General features: G+C 43.9%; 1 protein-coding gene across 1 annotated transcript in view; it reads left to right on the top strand.

Annotated features, from left to right (window-relative positions):
* TIMM44 (translocase of inner mitochondrial membrane 44) overlaps window positions 1-19,268 on the top strand; it is a 645,415-nt gene extending 626,147 nt beyond the window's left edge. The window contains exon 13 of the mRNA XM_082244204.1: window positions 19,046-19,268. Within this exon, the coding sequence (XP_082100330.1) occupies window positions 19,046-19,165 (120 nt within the window). The 3' untranslated portion in view covers window positions 19,166-19,268. The remainder of the gene's footprint in view (window positions 1-19,045) is intronic.
* Window positions 19,269-19,854: the final 586 nt, after the last annotated feature.

Raw genomic sequence — 19,854 nt, 5'->3', positions numbered from 1 at the left:
CTTTTTCCCAATTTATATATATTAAAACCATGTATTTTACCCCGAATGGAAACAGTGGGACAAAAATAGGAATGTGATAATAAATTAAAAAATGTAAACAATGTGCACGTCGGCCTGCGGCCGGCTGATTTTGGTCCCATATATAAACAAGAGGTAATATACTGGTTGTATATTATGCTGTATTGTCAGCAAATTTTGCTAAAAATTGCTGTAATTTTTTTATATTAATTTTTAAATTGTGTGCAAAAAAATTTCTATTTAAAGTGCAATGTGATAAAATTTAAATCCAGATCTATGAACAAATGTTTAGTTTCCGTTTACATATATACTGTATATTGCTTATAGCCCAGATATTAACATAAATACATATATAAATCTTCGTGGCCATCGGGGAACAACCATCCCTTTTTCGCCAAATGTATACTATAATGATTTCCCATACATATGGCATACTTGGTGCAATAAATATAACAATACTACAAGACAATGCTTAAAATTCAATAATTAGATAAGAAACAGTTTATATCCAAGTCTTTGTTCATTGTCTTCGGCTGTAGAGTATCTAGTTCACATATCCAAAAAGTTTCATTCTTTGATATAGCTATTCTCCTATCTCCCCCTCTCCAATGTGGTTCTACTGTATCAATACCACAAAATGTGTCTACTGTGGGGTCTCTATTATGGTGGGTTCTAAAGTGCATGGATAGGCTATGTTTCTTGAATCCCTTTCTAATATTATTTAAGTGTTCCCCTATTCTAATGCTCAATTTTCTAGTCGTGCGGCCCACATATTGAAGGCCGCATGGACAGGTGACTATATATGTTACATGTGTGGTGGCACATGTAATAAGTTTTTTGATTTGATAGTCTTTGGATGTGGTGTGGGATTTGAAGGAGGTTTGTCTCCTATTTTTCATTTTGGCTGTTTTACATGCTTTGCATTTTTTGCAAGCATAGAAACCTTTGAAATCCAGGAAGGTTGACCCCAAAGAGATATTAAAGACTATCAGAATAAATTAGTCTATAAATGGCAGGAATTACTGGAGGAACCACAGATCACCTCCAGAGATTCATCTCCAGCTAGGGACCAACAGGACCCACAAGAGGAAAATAGAAATTCCCCAATAAAACCTGTAACACCGAGCCTTCAGAGAAAAAATAATACCCCTAGGGGCCCACAAATAGCGAGAACCCCGAAGCAACCAACTAACATGTATTATAATAGTCCTCACAATAAGAATGAGAGACAAGAAAACTATCAACAACCGCAATATCCCACCCAATCTGGCCCACGGGATTTTCTACACAGGGGATACTGCAACCCCCCAGGACCTCCCCATTATTACAGAGGAAACAGGGGTTGGAATCCCAATTATCGAGGAAGGGGCAGGGGAGGAAGGGAGAAACCCTGGTACCAACCCTACCCTTATCCACAACACCCACCCCCCCCCCCCCCACAACCAGAATATGGAAGGGGGGACAGAGAAGGAGAGGATGCAGGGGGGGCCACCTCAAAAAGAAAAAGGGAACACTAGGCCAGGGGATTTTTAACCTGACCAGTGAAACCTTTACTGAGACAGAGCTCATGGTCCTAGATCAAGGACTAAAATTTGCCCCTGACAATAAATTCAACAAGTTCCAAACCTTCATAGACCTGCAAAAGTTTATAAGGAAAGTCAATATTAAAAAGCATTACCATTTGAAAGAAAATGACCCAGCTCCAATTTCAAACCCTCCCTCAATAACCCCCCCCCCCCCCAGTGATTTTAAACACAGTCATCTTAAAAATAAATCAACTTTTAACCCTAAACCCCCTAACAATCATTTTACGGATACTTTTAAAAACATGGTAGCTCAAGATTTAAAGGATGTGACCAAGAATAAAGGTAGAACTAAGAAAGATATATGGGAAGGAATTAAGCAAATAGAAAAAAGGAAAAATATAGTTATCCGCCCCGCTGATAAGGGGGGCGGCATAGTTATTTTAACCAAAGATATGTACAAAAAGGAATTAAACAGATTGGTACAGGACGTAACCACATATGAGAAACTGAAAAATAACCCCACTCACAAATATAGAAGCAAATGTAAACTATTATTGAAAAAGGCACATAAAAGAGGTATATTGAATAAAAAGGAATATAGATACCTCATCCCCGACCACCCCAGACTTCCCGTGATTTACCAAGTCCCAAAAATACACAAAAGCACTACAGCACCACCAGGCAGACCCATCATCAATGGAATAGATTCCATCTTTTCTAGAATAGGGGAGTATCTGGATTTCCATCTACAGCCCCTAGCACAGACTTACCCGGCCTATTTGAGGGACAGTAAACAATTAATTAATATCCTAAATGAAATAAAAGGCACCTCCAATTTAATCATGGCTACAATAGACGTTGAGTCGTTGTACACTAATATAGACCAAACAGATGCCCTACGAGCTGTCATGTGGGCCCTAAAAGAAAAGACAGATCTTAAACACGACCAACAAATCTTACTAGGTGAAATGCTGGACCTTGCCATGGGGAGTAACTACTTTTGGCATGAGGGCCAATACTATAGGCAACACAGAGGCGTAGCCATGGGGGCAAAGTACGCCCCCAGTGTAGCCAACATATTTCTCAGTAAATGGGAGGAAGAAGAAATATTTAAAAAAAAATCAAGGATCTTGTAATCTACAAAAGGTACATTGATGACATTTTTATTATTTGGTCAGGAACGGAGGAATCTTTAAAAGTTTTTATGCATGATATGAATATTAATAATTATAAAATAAATTTTACGGGTAATTATGATAAAAATGAAGTAAATTTTTTAGATCTCACTATCAATTTTAAGCAGGGTAATTTTTACACCAGGAGTTTTTTTAAAGGAACAGATCGTAATGGGTATATACCCACTCACAGTTGCCATCATCCTTGATGGATCAATGGCATTCCCAAGGGGCAACTGCTAAGAATGCGTAGGAACTGTAGAGACGATAATGATTATGTGCAACAAGCTAATATTTTAATATTTAATAGACTAGATTTGTTAATAAGGGGTACAATGAAAAAGAACTAGGGACATTGAGAGATAACATCGGAAAAATGGATAGAACAACGTTATTAGTAGATAAGGTTAAGAGCGATCAACCTGGCACCAGTCACTTTAACCTAGCATTCATCACACAATATCATAGAAACTACAGACAATTAGAAAAAGTAATAAAACGTCATTGGCACATATTGATTAGAGATAATACCCTCAAAACAATATTACCTCCAAAACCAGCCTTTATATATCGCAGAGTGCCCAATCTGAGAGATAAACTTGTCCACAACATCCCAGACCCCCCTAAGACGTTGGGGTCAACCTTCCTGGATTTCAAAGGTTTCTATGCTTGCAAAAATGCAAAGCATGTAAAACAGCCAAAATGAAAAATAGGAGACAAACCTCCTTCAAATCCCACACCACATCCAAAGACTATCAAATCAAAAAACTTATTACATGTGCCACCACACATGTAACATATATAGTCACCTGTCCATGCGGCCTTCAATATGTGGGCCGCACGACTAGAAAATTGAGCATTAGAATAGGGGAACACTTAAATAATATAAGAAAGGGATTCAAGAAACATAGCCTATCCATGCACTTTAGAACCCACCATAATAGAGACCCCACAGTAGCCACATTTTGTGGTATTGATACAGTAGAACTACATTGGAGAGGGGGAGATAGGAGAATAGCTATATCAAAGAATGAAACTTTTTGGATATGTGAACTAGATACTCTACAGCCGAAGGGAATGAACAAAGACTTGGATATAAACTGTTTCTTATCTAATTATTGAATTTTAAGCATTGTCTTGTAGTATTGTTATATTTATTGCACCAAGTATGCCATATGTATGGGAAATCATTATAGTATACATTTGGCGAAAAAGGGATGGTTGTTCCCCGATGGCCACGAAGATTTATATATGTATTTATGTTAATATCTGGGCTATAAGCAATATACAGTATATATGTAAACGGAAACTAAACATTTGTTCATAGATCTGGATTTAAATTTTATCACATTGCACTTTAAATAGAAATTTTTTTGCACACAATTTAAAAATTAATATAAAAAAATTACAGCAATTTTTAGCAAAATTTGCTGACAATACAGCATAATATACAACCAGTATATTACCTCTTGTTTATATATGGGACCAAAATCAGCCGGCCGCAGGCCGACTTGCACATTGTTTACATTTTTTAATTTATTATCACATTCCTATTTTTGTCCCACTGTTTCCATTCGGGGTAAAATACATGGTTTTAATATATATAAATTGGGAAAAAGGCAATATGGTAGCGGAATAGATAGACTATGAATCAAGTGAATTGCTTCCGGGTCTATATGTCATGAAAGGGGAATACGAGCTGGAGAAAAAAGAGCGGAAATGAGCCAATACTCCTCCATATAACCAAGCTGAAATGCAACGTACGTGCCACTTCCGAAGACGTCATACTCTGACGAAACGCGTCAAGTTGGCACGCACGTTGCCTCGCTCTGAGTTAGTAGCTGGACCGCACGCCAAGATTCCAACTTCCGGGTTCGGCGCAAGCAGCAGGTATAGCTAGCGTCCTATGTGTATCCCAGCCGCGAGGCAACATAGGAGCTCTAAGAGCGGCTTCAATATTCTGACCCCGCGGTCATTTTGGGTCGAGTTTGTTTTTTGTTGTGTCACCCACGTTTTTTATTTGGAGTGTTTTTTATCATATTTGGAGTGTTTTTAACCGCTTCCATACAGAGCAGTTAGACACCCTTCCTGCCCAGACCAATTTTCAGCTTTCAGCACTCTCACACTTTGAATGACAATTGCTCAGTCATGCTACACTATAACCAAACAAAATTTTTATCATTTTTTTCACACAAATAGAGCTTTCTTTTGGTGGTATTTGATCACAACTGGGGTTTTTTTTTTTCGTGATATATGCAAAAAAAGAGCAAAAATTTTGAAAAAAAAACACTTTTTTTTAGTTTCAATTATGAAATTTTGCAAAAAATAAATTTTTCTTCATACATTTGGGCCAAAATGTATACTGCTACATGTCTCTGGTAAAATTAACCCAAATTAGTGTATATTATTTAGTCTGTGTGAAAGTTATTGAGTCTAGAAGCTATGGTACCAATTACTGAAAATTGATCACACCAGATGTACTGACTGCCTATCTCCTTTCTTGAGGCCCTGAAATGTCAGGACAGTACAAATACCGACCAAATTACCCCTTTTTGTAAAGTAGACAGTCCAAGGTATTTAGTAAGAGGCATGGTGAGTTTTTTGAAGTTGTAATTTTTTCCCACAATTCTTGGGAAAATGAAGAAAAAATTTTTTTTTTCTTTTTTTTCCCACAAAGTTGTCAATTTATAAGCTATTTCTAACACATAGCATGTACACAGCAACAATTACACCCAAAAATACATTCTGCTACTCCTTCCGAGTATGGCGATACCACATGTGTGAGACTTTTACACAGCCTGGCCACAAAAAGAGACTCCACGTCCAAGAAGCACATTCAGGCGTTCTAGGAGCATAAATACACATAAAACTTTCTTACTACCTATCACACTTTTCAAGGCCCTAGAGCACCAATACAATGGAAAAGTCCACAAAATGACCCCATTTTGGAAAGCAAACACTCCAACGTATATTCTATGAGGCATAATGGGTCGTTTGAACATATCATTTTTTTCCACAGGTTTTTGGAAAATGTGGGAAAAAAATGAAAACTTTTTTTTTTTTACACAAAGTTGTCAATTTATAGGATATTCCTAACACATAGCATGTACACAGCAAAAATGACACCCCAAAATACATTCTGCCACTCCTCCTGAGTATGGCAATACCACATGTGTGAGACTTTTTCACAGCCTAGCCATATAGAGGGGCCGAACATCCAAGGAGCATCATCATGCATCCTAGCCACTTGCCTAGGCCTATTTTTGACATTTGGTGTTTACAAGCTAAAATCAGTTGTTTTGCTAGAAAACTGCTTAGAACCCCCAAACATTATATATTTTTTTTTAGCAGAGACCCTGGAGAATAAAATGGAGATTATTGCAATATTTTTTATCACACCGTATTTGCGTAGCGGTCTTCCAAACGCAATTTTTTTGGAAAAAATTCACTTTTTTTAATTAAAAAATAAGAAACCAGTAAAGTTAGCCCAATTTTTTTCCATAATGTGAAAGATAATGTTAAGCCGAGTAAATAGATACCCAACATGTCATGTTTCAAAATTGCGCACGCTCACGGAATGGTGACAAACTTTGGTACTTAAAAATCCCCATAGGCGACAATTTAAAAATTTCTACAGGTTGCCATCTTTGAGTTACAGAGGAGGTCTAGGGCTCAAATTATTCCCCTTGCTCTAACGATCGCGGCGATACCTCACATGTGTGGTTTGAACACCGTTTACATATGTGGGCGGGGTTTCTGTATGCATTCGCTTCTGCGCGCGAGCTAACGGGGACAGGGCGCTTTAATTTTTTTTTTTTTTTTACTATTTATTTTATTTATTATTTTTTATTTTTACACCGTTTAAAAAAAAAAAAAATTGATCATTTTTATTTCTATTAAAAGAAATGTAAATATTCCTCGTAATAGAAATAGGCACGAGAGGACCTCTTTTTTGTGAGATCTGGGGTCAAAAAGTCCTCAGATCTCACAAGTACACTAAAAGATAGAAAAAAAAAAATAAATAATAATTATAATATAAAATGAAAAAAAAAAAAAAAAGGACCTTTAAACCGGTTGCTAGGCAACAACATTTTCCGTAGCTCCGGTCCTCCAAGACCATAGAGTCAAGTGAGGGCAAGCTTGCCCTCACTCGACATCCTGTCTGTGAGGATTCGGGACCGGATCGTTTTCCCCGCTGCCGGCGGGTCCGGTAAGCGGGGAAAAGGACCGGAACGCGTCGGGAGGGGGGGGCGCCTCTTCCGCCATCCCGGAAGGGTGATCCCACGGCGAATCCGCCGCTGGGACCACCCTTATCGGAAAGCCAACCGTCCACCGTTTAAAGAAATACCAGGGTTATGGCAGCTATCTGCTGCCATAACACCGGTATTTAGGTTTAAACGGACGACGTATATAAACCTTTTTGGACTTGGACATGGTGGCTGTATGAAGGGTGACAGGTACTCGGGTACTTTGTTGGGCAGGTGACAGGTACTCTGGTACTGATGAGCAGGTGGCAGGTACTCGGGTACTCCGATAGGCAGGTAACAGGTACTCGGGTACTCTGATGGGCAGGTGACAGGCAGGTGATAGGTACTGATGAGTAGTACTCACTGACTGATAGGTGATAGGTGATACTGTACTGATGGGTACTGATGATCAGTACTGATACGTGATAGGTACTGATGAGTAGTGATGGGTACTGATGAGTAGGCGGCAAGTACTTGGGTACTTCAGGCGTCAGGTACTCTGATGAGCAGGTGGAAGGTACTCGGGTACTCTGATGGGTAGGTGACAGGTACTCAGGTACTCTGATGACGGGTACTCCGTTGACAGGTACTCAAAGTACCCGAGTACCTGTCATCAGAGTACCCGAGTACCTGTCATCAGAGTACCCGAGTACCCGTCATCAGAGTACCCGAGTACCTGTCATCAGAGTACCCGAGTACCTGTCAGAGTACCCGAGTACCCGTCAGAGTACTCGAGTACCCGTCATCAGAGTACCCGAGTACCCGTCATCAGAGTACCCGAGTACCCGTCATCAGAGTACCCGAGTACCTGTCATCAGAGTACCCGAGTACCTGTCATCAGAGTACCCGAGTACCCGTCATCAGAGTACCCGAGTACCTGTCATCAGAGTACCCGAGTACCCGTCATCAGAGTACCCGAGTACCCGTCAGAGTACCCGAGTACCTGTCATCAGAGTACCCGAGTACCTGTCATCAGAGTATCCGTCATCAGAGTACCAGAGTACCCGAATACCTGTCACCAGCCCATCAGAGTACCCGAGTACCTGTCATCTGAGTACCTGATGACAGGTACTCGGGTACTTTGATGGGCTAGTGACAGGTGCTCTTTATTGGGGGGGGGCAATCAGTGTGTTTAGGGTGCACTGTAGTTGGTAACTAGCTGTTACCACAATCTCCTCCTCACACAGGATCAGTGTGTGAGGAGGAGAACACGGTGACAGCTAGTTACCGTGTTCTCTGTTGACATTTGTGACCGGCTGTGATTGGACACAGCCGGTCACGTGGTAAAGAGCCAATTTCATTGGCTCTTTACCTAGATCGGGGATCGACTCTGTCCGAGGGACGAGCCTCGTCCCCGATCGCTGCTCTGCGCGCCCCCCGGGGGCGCGCAATGCAGAGAGAACGAGCGGCTCGTGCTGGAGCCCCTCATGTGATCGGCTGTGATTGACACAGCCGATCATGTGGTAAACAGCCAATTTCTATTGGCTGTTTACCTTGATCAGAGATGGGCTATGTCCGAGGGACGAGCCTCATCCCTGATCGCGCCGCTGCGCGCCGCCGGGGGCGCGCAGTAGCAGCTAGAACGGGCCGACGTCATATGACGGCGGCCCGGATCTAGACAACCACTTTGCCGACGTCATTTTACATGACTCGGTATGGAAGTGGTTAAAGTCTGTAGTACAGATCGGGGGTTTTATGGATTTTTACTTGGATGGTGTATGTGAAGATTGATGTGATTTTTTTGAAGTTTTAATAAAAGGAAAAAAACATTTTTACACTATGAGGAGCCTCTACCTTCTTTCTTCCATGCTGAATGCTCATCCCTATCCATAAGGAGATCGTCCACCCACCTATCCATACATAGGAGCAGCAGACAAAGCGTTTTCGATTCCTATTGGCGTACGCCATTGGAATCCACACCTTCTGGTAAGTGTGCTACCTTACCCCTGGGCACAGAGTGTGAGAACCCAAGGATCACCGGCACGCATCACTTTATCCCCACCACACCGAGAGTTTTTTGAGCACGTTTTTTGCACATACCTATTTTGTGTTCACTTCATGGACTTATTTTCATATTGGACTTTCATGTAATATATATTTTTTGTGTGGTACATTTAATATATTGAAAGCAATTTCATTCAGCATATATTTATTATTTAGCACGTGCACTTTAAGAGTTATATCACGGTATTTCACAGAAATATTTATTGATTAATTATTGAATATTTTATAATAATATATATCAGCAATAAGTTATTATATGAGCATTGTTTACAAGATTGCACGTGCACTTTTTCATTTTTTACTGTCACAATACAAAAAATTACCAGGGTAGCGCAGTATTTTTATACATCCATTACTTTAAATGATGGCACGTGTGTACTGACTCATATTTAACATGAGTTTAAATGTGATTGCCTAATTCTGAAAACAGCTACATACCCAGTTATAAAAGGGTGTGCACACTTATGCAACCACAGTATTTTCGTTTTCTGTTTTTACCCCCCCCACCCCAGCAAAAGATTTCAGTTTGTATTTCAATTGAGTTGTACAGTTTATAGGTCACCAAAGGTACATCACAGAAACCTGACCTTTTACCAGGGGTGTGTAAACTTTTTATATCCACTATACATCAGTCATGTATTTTTGTTAACTCTAATGATTTATTCAGCTCCACATTCGCGTCTCCTTTGCTTACTTCACTTTGTTTGCTGTTATATTGACCATTCCGATCAGTGAGTGGAAATATAGCTTTCACTTTCGTTCACTGATGGACACAGCTCCAAATTTTCTTAGACCCTTGGGCTTATACTGCTCTCTCCACAGGAGTAGGACTTTGGGTACACCCCTGGGGCAGTCCCAGGGGGGTATACTCCCACTTCCTGCTCTAGGACTTCATTTTTTTCTGCCTAGTCAGGAGTAAGGACCTGGCTCTCTGCTGGGATCTGCGATCCTGGCGTTTTTGCCTTGTAAACTTTTTTCTTCTTTTATTTTCTGTTCCTGTGATAACTACATTAAATTTGGTTCCTGTGAGAACTACAATCAACTGCCGGACTTGGCGACGCACTGGATATTCTAGATCCTTACAGTCTGGCCAGTGAGCGCGACCCAACTATTAGCTCCACGCTAGGTTGGTAGCAACATAGCCCTACTGGACGGGGGCTGACCGGTGAGTGAAACACCTCGCAAGGACCCATCGCCCTGGTCACGACAATAGTCTCATGGCCACAGTCACAGCGTACCTCTGGCCCGCAAAACCCCCATTCCAAAATAGGCACGGTGGCCTGCCAGGAGTGGTGTCTGCTCGGTTCCCAGGTGTGGTGAGTAGTATTCCCCCTCTCCTCTGGGGAAATACTGGGGTGGATGTATGCCATTCCTCTGGTTGGTTAGCCCCTTCTGTGCCCTTCCTTCCCTCATGGTTCCCCCTCCCTCACTAGCAGGGTTCCCCTGTAATGGTCACCCTCACCTAAAAGCACCCCCCCCCCCCCACTCAGTCCCCCTCAGGGGTGCACAAGCTGTTGTGGTGTATGGGGTGTCATTTGGTGATGGGCTGGAGGGAGGTGGAACTTCTGACAAGACTGCTGCGCAGAATCGAGGTGGAAGGAATTCCAGTCACTTTGTTGGCAATCCCCCTGGGAAATCAGGCAGCGTTTGGTCTGGGAGAGCAGAAGGAATTGATTTAATTTCTCCAGACAATAGAAATTATAAAGTCCATCTGGGGGAGATCGAGCACTAGAAGCAAGTTTGGCCCAGGGAGTTTCATCCATTTAAAGAGGCATCCCACTCCACTCCGGACTAAAGTGTATTTGACCCACATGCAATATTGCTACGGGGTCCTGACAGTCTGGTAAGTGAGAGTATCCAAAGGGAGTGGAATTGCACAAGATTGCACCTTGTTTTTGGCATGGATTGGCACTGATCTGCATACTGGAGCACAAAAGCACATTGCACTTTCACTGGCTACTTGCTTAAAATTTGATTTTTTGGGACTTTAGGAATAAGACTTTTTTCATTCATTTATTTATTCGCTATTGATTTATATGTATATGGTAACTAGCAATGTTTTGCACTTAATTTTATATTGAATTTGCATAATCAGCACTATTTCATACTTTTTAGTGTATTTTTGAGGTTAATGGTGCAATATTCGAACTTATAGAATTTTTGCATATTTTGCACATTCTTTACAGTATTCACTAATTTGCACAATCATTTTGCACTTTATACATACACATATATATATATATGTATATCATACCTTTTTTGCGCTGTGTACTATTTTATTGATCATTATGAAATCACCAGATTTTGAACAGCGGCATTTTAGGTTTCTCTTACGTCCTCCGACAGTCACCGCCCATTCACACAGTCTTCACTTATGGGGTATTGACTTCATCTCCACAGGAGTTTCTAGGCATAAGACTTGTAAAAGAACAATATATCTACATAGTCACACCCATGGGGGCTGTCCTACTAGTCCAATACCCCCCTGCAATAGCCAACCCAATTCAGTTTGTCTTCTGCCTAGATTAGGAGTGGATAGGCTTCCCTGTGCTGGGGCTACAGTCTCAGCCTTCCTCTTTGTCATTATGATTTATTTTCTGGAAATGTCATTTTTCTTTACATCGCTAGCTGTTTCTTTTGTCAGTGCTAGTTTAGTTAGATCTTCGGATGAAGACGGCATTGCGGAGCTGGGAATCGGACTGGCCGTCCTGGTTCTCCAGGACAGAGGGTCAGATGGAATCCCAGTCCGCCATCGAGCGTTTTGCGGGCTATGTGTTCGCCCTGGCCTCATAAACGACCCATCCCTGTCCATCAGGGATGCAGCCATGTGAGGTGGCTACCTCACTGGACACAGCATAGGTTCGTCCGTGCACTCATAGTGTCCTGCGTTTTTGGCTGGCGGCACTCCCCTGCCATCTGAAGGTGGGCGGTTTCCCGCTTGATCTGAGGCACCCCACGCCATCGGTACAGGTAAATACACTCTATGTGGGGCCTCTGTCTGGGGTCAGCAGTCCATGTGTGTCTGTGGTGTCCCCTGTGTCTGTGCATTTTTGGGCTCCCTGTTCCGGTCCCTGTGGGGGAGCTTTTCTCTCACAGCTGTGCTGTGTGGGGTTTTTGGGGGTCCCTATCCTACATGTCACTTAGGGTGCTTGAGGATGCAGATATTTGCGGCGACCGTTGCGTGGTAACACACCGCCGGTCCGCCATTTTTACTGTGGGCAGCATGTCTGGCTTCGCTGTGGGCACTCTTGCAGCATGCTATGTAGTGTATTTTCGCGCCATCATTTTGTGTGTGGCAGTGTGATCGTTCTGAGCACGTCGGCGGCCATCTTGCCGAAGCCTCCCATTAGTTTACATAGGCATCCATTTTCCCTTGGCCTGCAGCCTGACTCAGCCTCCGGCGGTGACATCACTTCCTCCTTTTTCACAGGAGAGTCTGAAGGAGCTGGTAACACTTTGTGGGGTTCTGTCCTGCTGTTCTTTTTCCTGCCTTGCCTTGTGTGCCTTTCCTGGTCAGTTTTGTCCCTGTGGGGGTTCTGTATATCACAGTCTTATAGCGGTGTGCTGGGGAGGGCTCCGCAGCGCACTTAAAGGGCCAGGTTAAAAAAAAAAAAAAACGTTTCTTTTTCTGCTATTGAATCCCAGGACAGAAAATTCCCGCCAGCCCTGGTGGGGGGTTCAGGGTCATCTGCATCCTCTAACCAGACTGATTTGGCTGCTATTGTGGCAACTTTGGTGTCAAAAATGTATGTGCTGATGTCTGAACGTGCTGCTAGGAAAAGGCCTAGGATTTCCTTTTTTTCTGATTCTGAGTGTGACATGGTTGCTGTAGGTAGCGTGGCTCTTTCAGGGTCTCGCTCTTCTCAGAACCCACTAGAGTCTGAGGGGGAGGCGGAGGTCGCAGGGGTGGATGACCCCCCCCCCCTGGGTCACCCAAGGAGCGGGCAGCTATGGATGAGTTGATGCTAGCAGTGAAGGAAACACTACATTTGGAGGATGAGCCCACTCCTCCGGGTGTTGTGTCCTCTTTTGGAACGGCGCAGGTTTTTCCTTGCCCTGCGGAATTTCACCATAAGGTGACTGAGCTATGGCGTAATGTGAAGCACACCTTTGTGGTGCCTAAGAAGTTTCAACTTCTCTACCCTTTTGCAGCTACTACGGCTCCGTGCTGGTGTGTGCCTCCTCAGGTGGATCACACGGTGGCCAGGTTAAACAAGTCTACCCTTTTGCCCACTGAGGACTCCCCGGTGTTTCGGGATCCTACTGATAGGAGACTGGAGTCTCTTGCCCGTCATGCCTACACGGTGGCGGGTTCCATGCTCAAGACGATTTTCGCCTCTGTGATGGCGGATTAGGCTGTGGCGGATTGGACCACGGTGCTCAAAAGCAGCCTCGTGGCCAACTCTGCCCCTGCCACTACTGTGGCCATGGTGGAGCAGATTCATTGTGGGGTCATGTATTTGTGTGATGCGGCTCTGAATGAGGCCCCATTGGCGATACGCCTGTCCAGTGTCGCTGTGGTTAACCGTCAATTAATCTGGTTGAAGTGCTGGTCGGCTGACAAGAAGTCCAGAAAGACGGTGGCTGACATCCCCTATGCGGGGTCTCGCCTTTTTGGGGAATCCTTGGACGAATTGGTTAAGGGTGTCACTGGGGGTAAGAGCTTCCCCAGAATCCCAAGGGCAAGTTTTTACGCGGTAAGCGGGGCCCATCCTTTAAACCTACTCAAGGGTCCTTTCGTGCCTTCAGGGCGCAGGACAAGGGGAAACCCTTCAAGGGCCAAGGTGGCCAGAAGAAGCCCTGGTTGGGTAAACAAGAATCCGGCCAGGCCGGTGCGGCGGCTCAGTCCGCCTCTGCCTGAAGTGGCGCCCTCATCCGTTACAGGGGTGGGGGGACGTTTGCGCGGTTTCCTACAACCTTGGCTGCTCCGAATCACAGACAGGTGGGTTCAGGAAATCATTCGGTCAGGGTACAAGATCTAATTTCTTTCAAGGTCGGCAAACAGATTCTTTCTCTCAAATCTTCAGTTGACCCCAGGGCGGTTACAGGATCTGCATCAGGCGGTGCAGGATCTTCTCGCTCAGGGGGTGATTGTCCCGGTGCCTCATCGGGACAGGTTTCGCGGTTACTATTCAAATCTGTTCACTGTGCCCAGAAAGGAGGGCAAAGTGCGTCCGATTCTGGACTTAAAAGCGCTGAACCGCTTAGTGCGCATTCAAAAATTCCGCATGGAATCACTCCGTTCAGTGGTGGCCTCCCTGAATGCGGGAGAGTTCCTGGCTTCCATAGACCTGAAGGATGCGTTTCTACACATCCCCATTTTCGAGGGTCATCAGAGGTACCTCCGATTTGCTATCGCGGAGGATCATTACCAGTTTGTGGCATTACCTTTCGGTCTCGCTTCGGCTCCGAGGGTCTTTACCAAGGTCTTGGCGCCTGTTCTGGGCCTGTTGCGGGCACAGGGCATTGCGGTCTTGGGATATCTGGACGATCTCCTGGTAAGATCGAGTGCCAGTCAGGACCTGCTGCGCGATCTGTCCACTACGATCCAGACACTTCAGTAGTTCGGCTGGACGATCAACGTTCAGTGGTGCCTTGGCGTCAGTATCGTCTGATATATGCCTTTCCTCAGCTTCAGCTGCTGTCCAGGTTCCTTCGCAGGTTGGCCTCGGAACCATCCCTGGTGATTCTGGTGGCACCAGACTGGCCTCGCCGGTCTTGGTACGCGGACATCGTTCACCTGGCCGTAGAGCCTCCGTGGCGGCTGCCAATGCGAGAAGATCTGCTGTCCCAGGGACCGATCTTCCATCCTGCTTTACAGTCGCTGGCTTTAACGGCCTGGCTGTTGAAAGCCAGGTCCTGAGAGACAGGGGTCTCTCCTCAGAGGTTATTCCTACTTTGATCAAGGTTAGAAAAGCCTCTTCTGGTAAGATTTATTACCGTACTTGGAAAGCTTATTTTGCCTGGTGTGAGTCCAGGGGTTTCTCTCCTCGTTCTTACTCGGTGTCGAGAGTGTTAGCTTTCCTCCAGACTGGGATGGACCAGCGCTTTGCGCTGGCCACGATTAAAGGTCAGCTCTCTGCCCTGGCTGTTCTTTTCCAGCGCCCTGTGGCTTCTCATTCCTTAATCCGCACCTTTATTCAAGGTGTGCGGCACTTGGCCCCTCCTAGGAAGGAACCTTTACCTCCATGGGACTTGAACTTAGTTCTGTCCGTGCTACAGAGATCCCCGTTTGAAAACATCAGGGAAATCTCGTTGCCTATGCTATCAAAAAAGGTGGCATTCTTGGTGGCGATCACCTCTGCTCGCAGGGTGTCGGAGTTGGTGGCCTTGTCTTGCCGCTCACCTTACCTGGTGGTTCATAGGGATAAGGTGGTCTTGCGACCTAATCAGTCCTTCTTGCCGAAGGTGGTTTCGGAATTTCACCTAAATGTTTTGCCTTCTCTTTGCGCAAATCCCAAGCATCCTAAAGAGGTTGCTTTGCATGCCTTGGATGTTGTCTGGGCGATCAGGGTCTACCTGTCGTCGACTGAATCCTTTCGGAAATCGGATTCTGAGGGACCTCGGAAGAGTTTGGCTGCGTCTGCAGCGACCATTGCCAAATGGATCAGACAGACCATTATACAGGCCTATTCGTTGCGGGAACGGGTTCCGCCCTTCCCTGTCAAGGCACACTCTACAAGGTCGATGAGTACGTCCTGGGCCTATCGGCATCAGGCCTCGGTGGCCCAGGTGTGCAAGGCTGCGACTTGGTCGTCGGCGCACACTTTCTCAAAATTCTACAAAATTGATGTTCTGGCATCAGCTGATGCATCTTTTGGCCGCAAAGTGCTCTGTGCGGCTGTTCCTTAGGAAACCCTGGGTTTATCCGAGTTCCTGGCTGTTGGGGGTTTTTTCCCCCTTGGCTATTTGTTTTCCTGGGTTGTTGCTCATGTTGAGCCTTTGTTTTTGTTACACAGAAGGTTACCTTCTTGTACGTGTGAGGTTCCTTTCTCTGATCTGGGTACTGCGTTGCTTTTCTGGCGGTTGCGTTGCCCACCCCTCATGTCTACACTGCTTTGGGACATCCCCATAAGTGAAGACTGTGTGAATGGGCGGCGACTGTCGGAGGACGTAAGAGAAAATTGAATTTTTGTAAAATCTTACCATAAAATTCCTTTCTCTGAGTCCTCCGACAGTCGCCGCCTCCACCCCTCTTTTTGGGGTCTTTTTTATACACTTTCACTGTTTGCGACCAAACTGAATTGGGTTGGCTATTGCAGGGGGGTATTGGACTAGTAGGACAGCCCCCATGGGTGTGACTATGTAGATTTATTGTTCTTTTACAAGTCTTATGCCTAGAAACTCCTGTGGAGATGAAGTCAATACCCCATAAGTGAAGACTGTGAATGGGCAGCGACTGTCGGAGGACTCAGAGAAAGGAATTTTATGGTAAGATTTTACAAAAATTCAGTTTTTGTTTATTTATCCACAGCGCAGGCATCACTTTATCACTTATATCTCTCAGATTCATTGATTCCTACTTTGTTGGAAGCTAGAAAATCTGCTTCCAGAATGATTTATCATCGAGTTTGGAGGGGCTATATTACTTGGTGTAAGTCTCAAGGGGTTTCTCCCCGTTCCTTTTTTGTGTCCCGCCTGCTGGAGTTTTTACAACAAGGTGTAGATCAACGTTTTGCTCTGGGCACCATCAAGGGCCAGATTTCCGCCTTGGCAATATTTTTCCAACGACCTTTGGCTGCAAATTGCTTGGTTCACACTTTCGTGCAAGGGTTTGCCATCTGGCTCCTCCGGTGAGATTTGTGGTACCTCTGTGGGACCTCAATTTGGTTCTTAGAAACCTCCTTTTGAAAATATTTGTGACCTTCCTCTGCTCACTCTGTCACAGAAGGTGGCTATTACTTCTGCGTGTAGGGTGTCGGAGTTGGCTGCATTGTCCTGTTGGTCACTTTACCTGAAATGTGGTGTTGCGACCCTGTCAGGCATTCCTTCATAAGGTCGTCTCGGGTTTTCATTTAAATGAGGATATTGTGTTGCCATCTTTGTGCCCTAAGCCGAAATATCCTAAAGAAATTGCCCTACATTCCCTGGATGTGGTTCGGCTGATTTGATTCGAAAATCTGATTTCGTCCTTATGGATGGTTCTCGTAAGGGGCAGGCCGCATCTGCTGCAACCATTTCCAGATGGATCAGACGGATGGTGGTGCGGGCCTATTCTGTTAACCACTTGCCGACCGCCGTCAGTATATTTACTGCGGCGGTCAGCCCCTCCTGGGCAAAGTGACGTAGGGGTACGTCGCTCGCCCACGAGCCTCTAGCTCCCGCCCTCGCTCGTTCACTAACATCCCCGCACAAGTGACCGGCGGCTCCGATGTCCGCCGGCCACTCGCAATCTCCCGCTGGAGAGGGAGAAAGGCATACGGAAATGAAAACAGCCGTCTGTCATTCTCCCAGGTGTAACTGCAGAAACTATACGATTCTGCTATGTAGGATCGTGTCTCTGTGGTTACATTACAAGCCACGCCCCCCCACAGTTAGAATCACGCCCCTAGGAATACATTTAACCCACTGTTTACCAATAAAGTTAATCCTCTTCCCTGCCAGTGTAATTTTTACAGTAACAGTGCATATGTATAGCACTGATTACTGTAGTAATGTCACTGCTGCCCCCAAAAGTGTAAAAAATGTCAGTCAGGGGTCTGATCTGTCCCCCGCAATGTCGCAGTCCTGCAAAAAAAAATTGCAGATCGCCGCCATTACTAGTTAAAAAAAAAAACAATAAAAATTACATAAATCTTTCCCGTAGTTAGTAAACGCAATAACTTTTGCGCAAACCATTTAAAATCCGCTTATTGCGATTTTTTTCACCAAAAATATGTAGCAGAAAACAAATTGGCCTAAAATGTTAAAACATTTAGATTTTTACATTTTTTTTTTTTTGGAATTTCATATAAAAAAAAATATTGTAACATTGAAAAAATTTTTCAAAATTGTCGCTCTTTTTTTTGTTTATAGCGCAAAAAGTAAAAATCGCACAGGTGATCAAATACCACCAAAAGAAAGCTCTGTTTGTGGGGGAAAAAAGGACGTCAATTTCATTTGGGTACAGCGTCGCAGGACCACACAATAGTCCGTTAAAGTTTTGTCTGGTCTTTGAGCAGCCAAATCCTCCGGGGCTTAAGTGGTTAAGGGTCAGGTTCCTCCTTTCCCTGTCAAGGCGCATTTTACAAGGGCGCTTAGTGCCTCCTGGGCCTTCCCTCATCAGGCGTCAGTGGTACAGGTGTGCAAGGTGGCTACATGGTTGTCTGTACACACATTCACAATGTTTTATAAGGTGAATGTACTTGCATCTTAGGATGCTGCATTCAGATGCAAAGGTTTGCAGGCTGCGGTTGCAGAGGCTCCTGCTTCTTGAGGGTGTATTTTATCCTGGTAGTGAGCTCAGTTGTTCCTGGTTGAGCTCCTGGTTTACCTGGGTTTAGCCCTTTTTTGGGAATTACATGTATTGCTGTGTTTTTCCCACCCCTCATATTGAACTGCACGTTCCAAGGATCTAAGGAGATATGGAGCTGTGTCCGTCAGTGAACAAAAGCGAAAACTGGATTTTTGTCTTACTGTAAAATCCTTTTCTCTGAGGTTTACTAATGGACACAGCACCTGCCCCTCTGTTGAGTTGTTATGCATTCTTCTGACACTGCTTGTTACAGACTGAATTCCTACAGCAGGAAGTGGGAGTATACCCCCTCGGACTGCACCATGGGCATACCCAAAATTATTTCCGCCTAGTCCTGCTCCTGTGGAGAGAGCAGTATAAGCCCAAGGGCCTAAGAAGATTTGGAGCTGTGTCAGTCAATGAACCTCAGAGAAAAGGATTTTACGGTAAGACAAAAAAAAAAACGTTTTTACTGTAGGTCTTATTCAAGGATTGGTAGGTACCAAAAAAGGTCCCTGTCAACCATGTAAAAATGTCTAATAGATTAATTTTAGGCTTCTTATGTCTTAAAAGCTGTCACAATCTTTATTTGCATTTTAATCCTAATGCACTAAAGTGTTTTATTTTCCCCTTTCTTTTTAGGATAAAGTTTTGCGTAATGTGTACGTGTGGGCACTCTGCAGAGATCAAGATGAGCTTAATCCTTATGCAGCATGGAGATTATTAGATATGTCCTCTTCTGCCTCTGAACAAATCCTCTGAAAATTTGCAACTTGCTAAAATTAAACTGTGTTTCTATTTAAAGATGATATTTGGACTAAACCTAATGTATATTCTAATTTCAATAAAAGAACCTTGTCATTTTCTCCTGAAGTGAAAGTAGCTTCTATTTTCTGGTGCAGGAAACCATAATGTTTTTTCCCCTCAATTGGCTAATTATGGCCAACAAAGTGTCCTTTTTGAAATATTCTCAGGAATAATTTCAAAGGCAAAACTTTTGTTTTTCTTTAGTTTTCTGGGGTTGGGTAAAACACGTTTATTTTTTTTTTTTTTTTGCTGTGTTGAGTTAAAGGAAATTTCTTTCGAATGAAGACAATTTCCATTATTATACAATCAAAAAATGTGCTGCACTACAAAAGAATTCTCCCAAATAAATGGAAAGGTGCTGATCTATCAAATACTTAATATATAATACAATCTAGGATAAAAAGCAAAAATGTGCACACAAGTTATAAATTATCAGTGTGAAGAAAAAAGGGTGTTTTAAGTCCCAATAAAGTCCGTAGCTTTAGAACGTGAAAATGATGTTCAAAGAAATCAACCAAAAAAGGTCCCAGAGGCTGAATCCAGATGACACTTTTTAAGAAGATAGGGGAGACACCGACGTGGAGATCACCAGATACAAAAAATAAGATGGCTGCTTACCAGAGCAAGATGGTCTCTCGACCTAA

Source organism: Pelophylax lessonae (assembly GCF_965119305.1).
Source record: "Pelophylax lessonae genome assembly, chromosome: 1".
Classification (NCBI taxonomy): domain Eukaryota; kingdom Metazoa; phylum Chordata; class Amphibia; order Anura; family Ranidae; genus Pelophylax; species Pelophylax lessonae.
The sequence above is the reverse complement of the archived record's forward strand: the minus strand, read 5'-3'. Positions and strand labels throughout refer to the sequence as shown.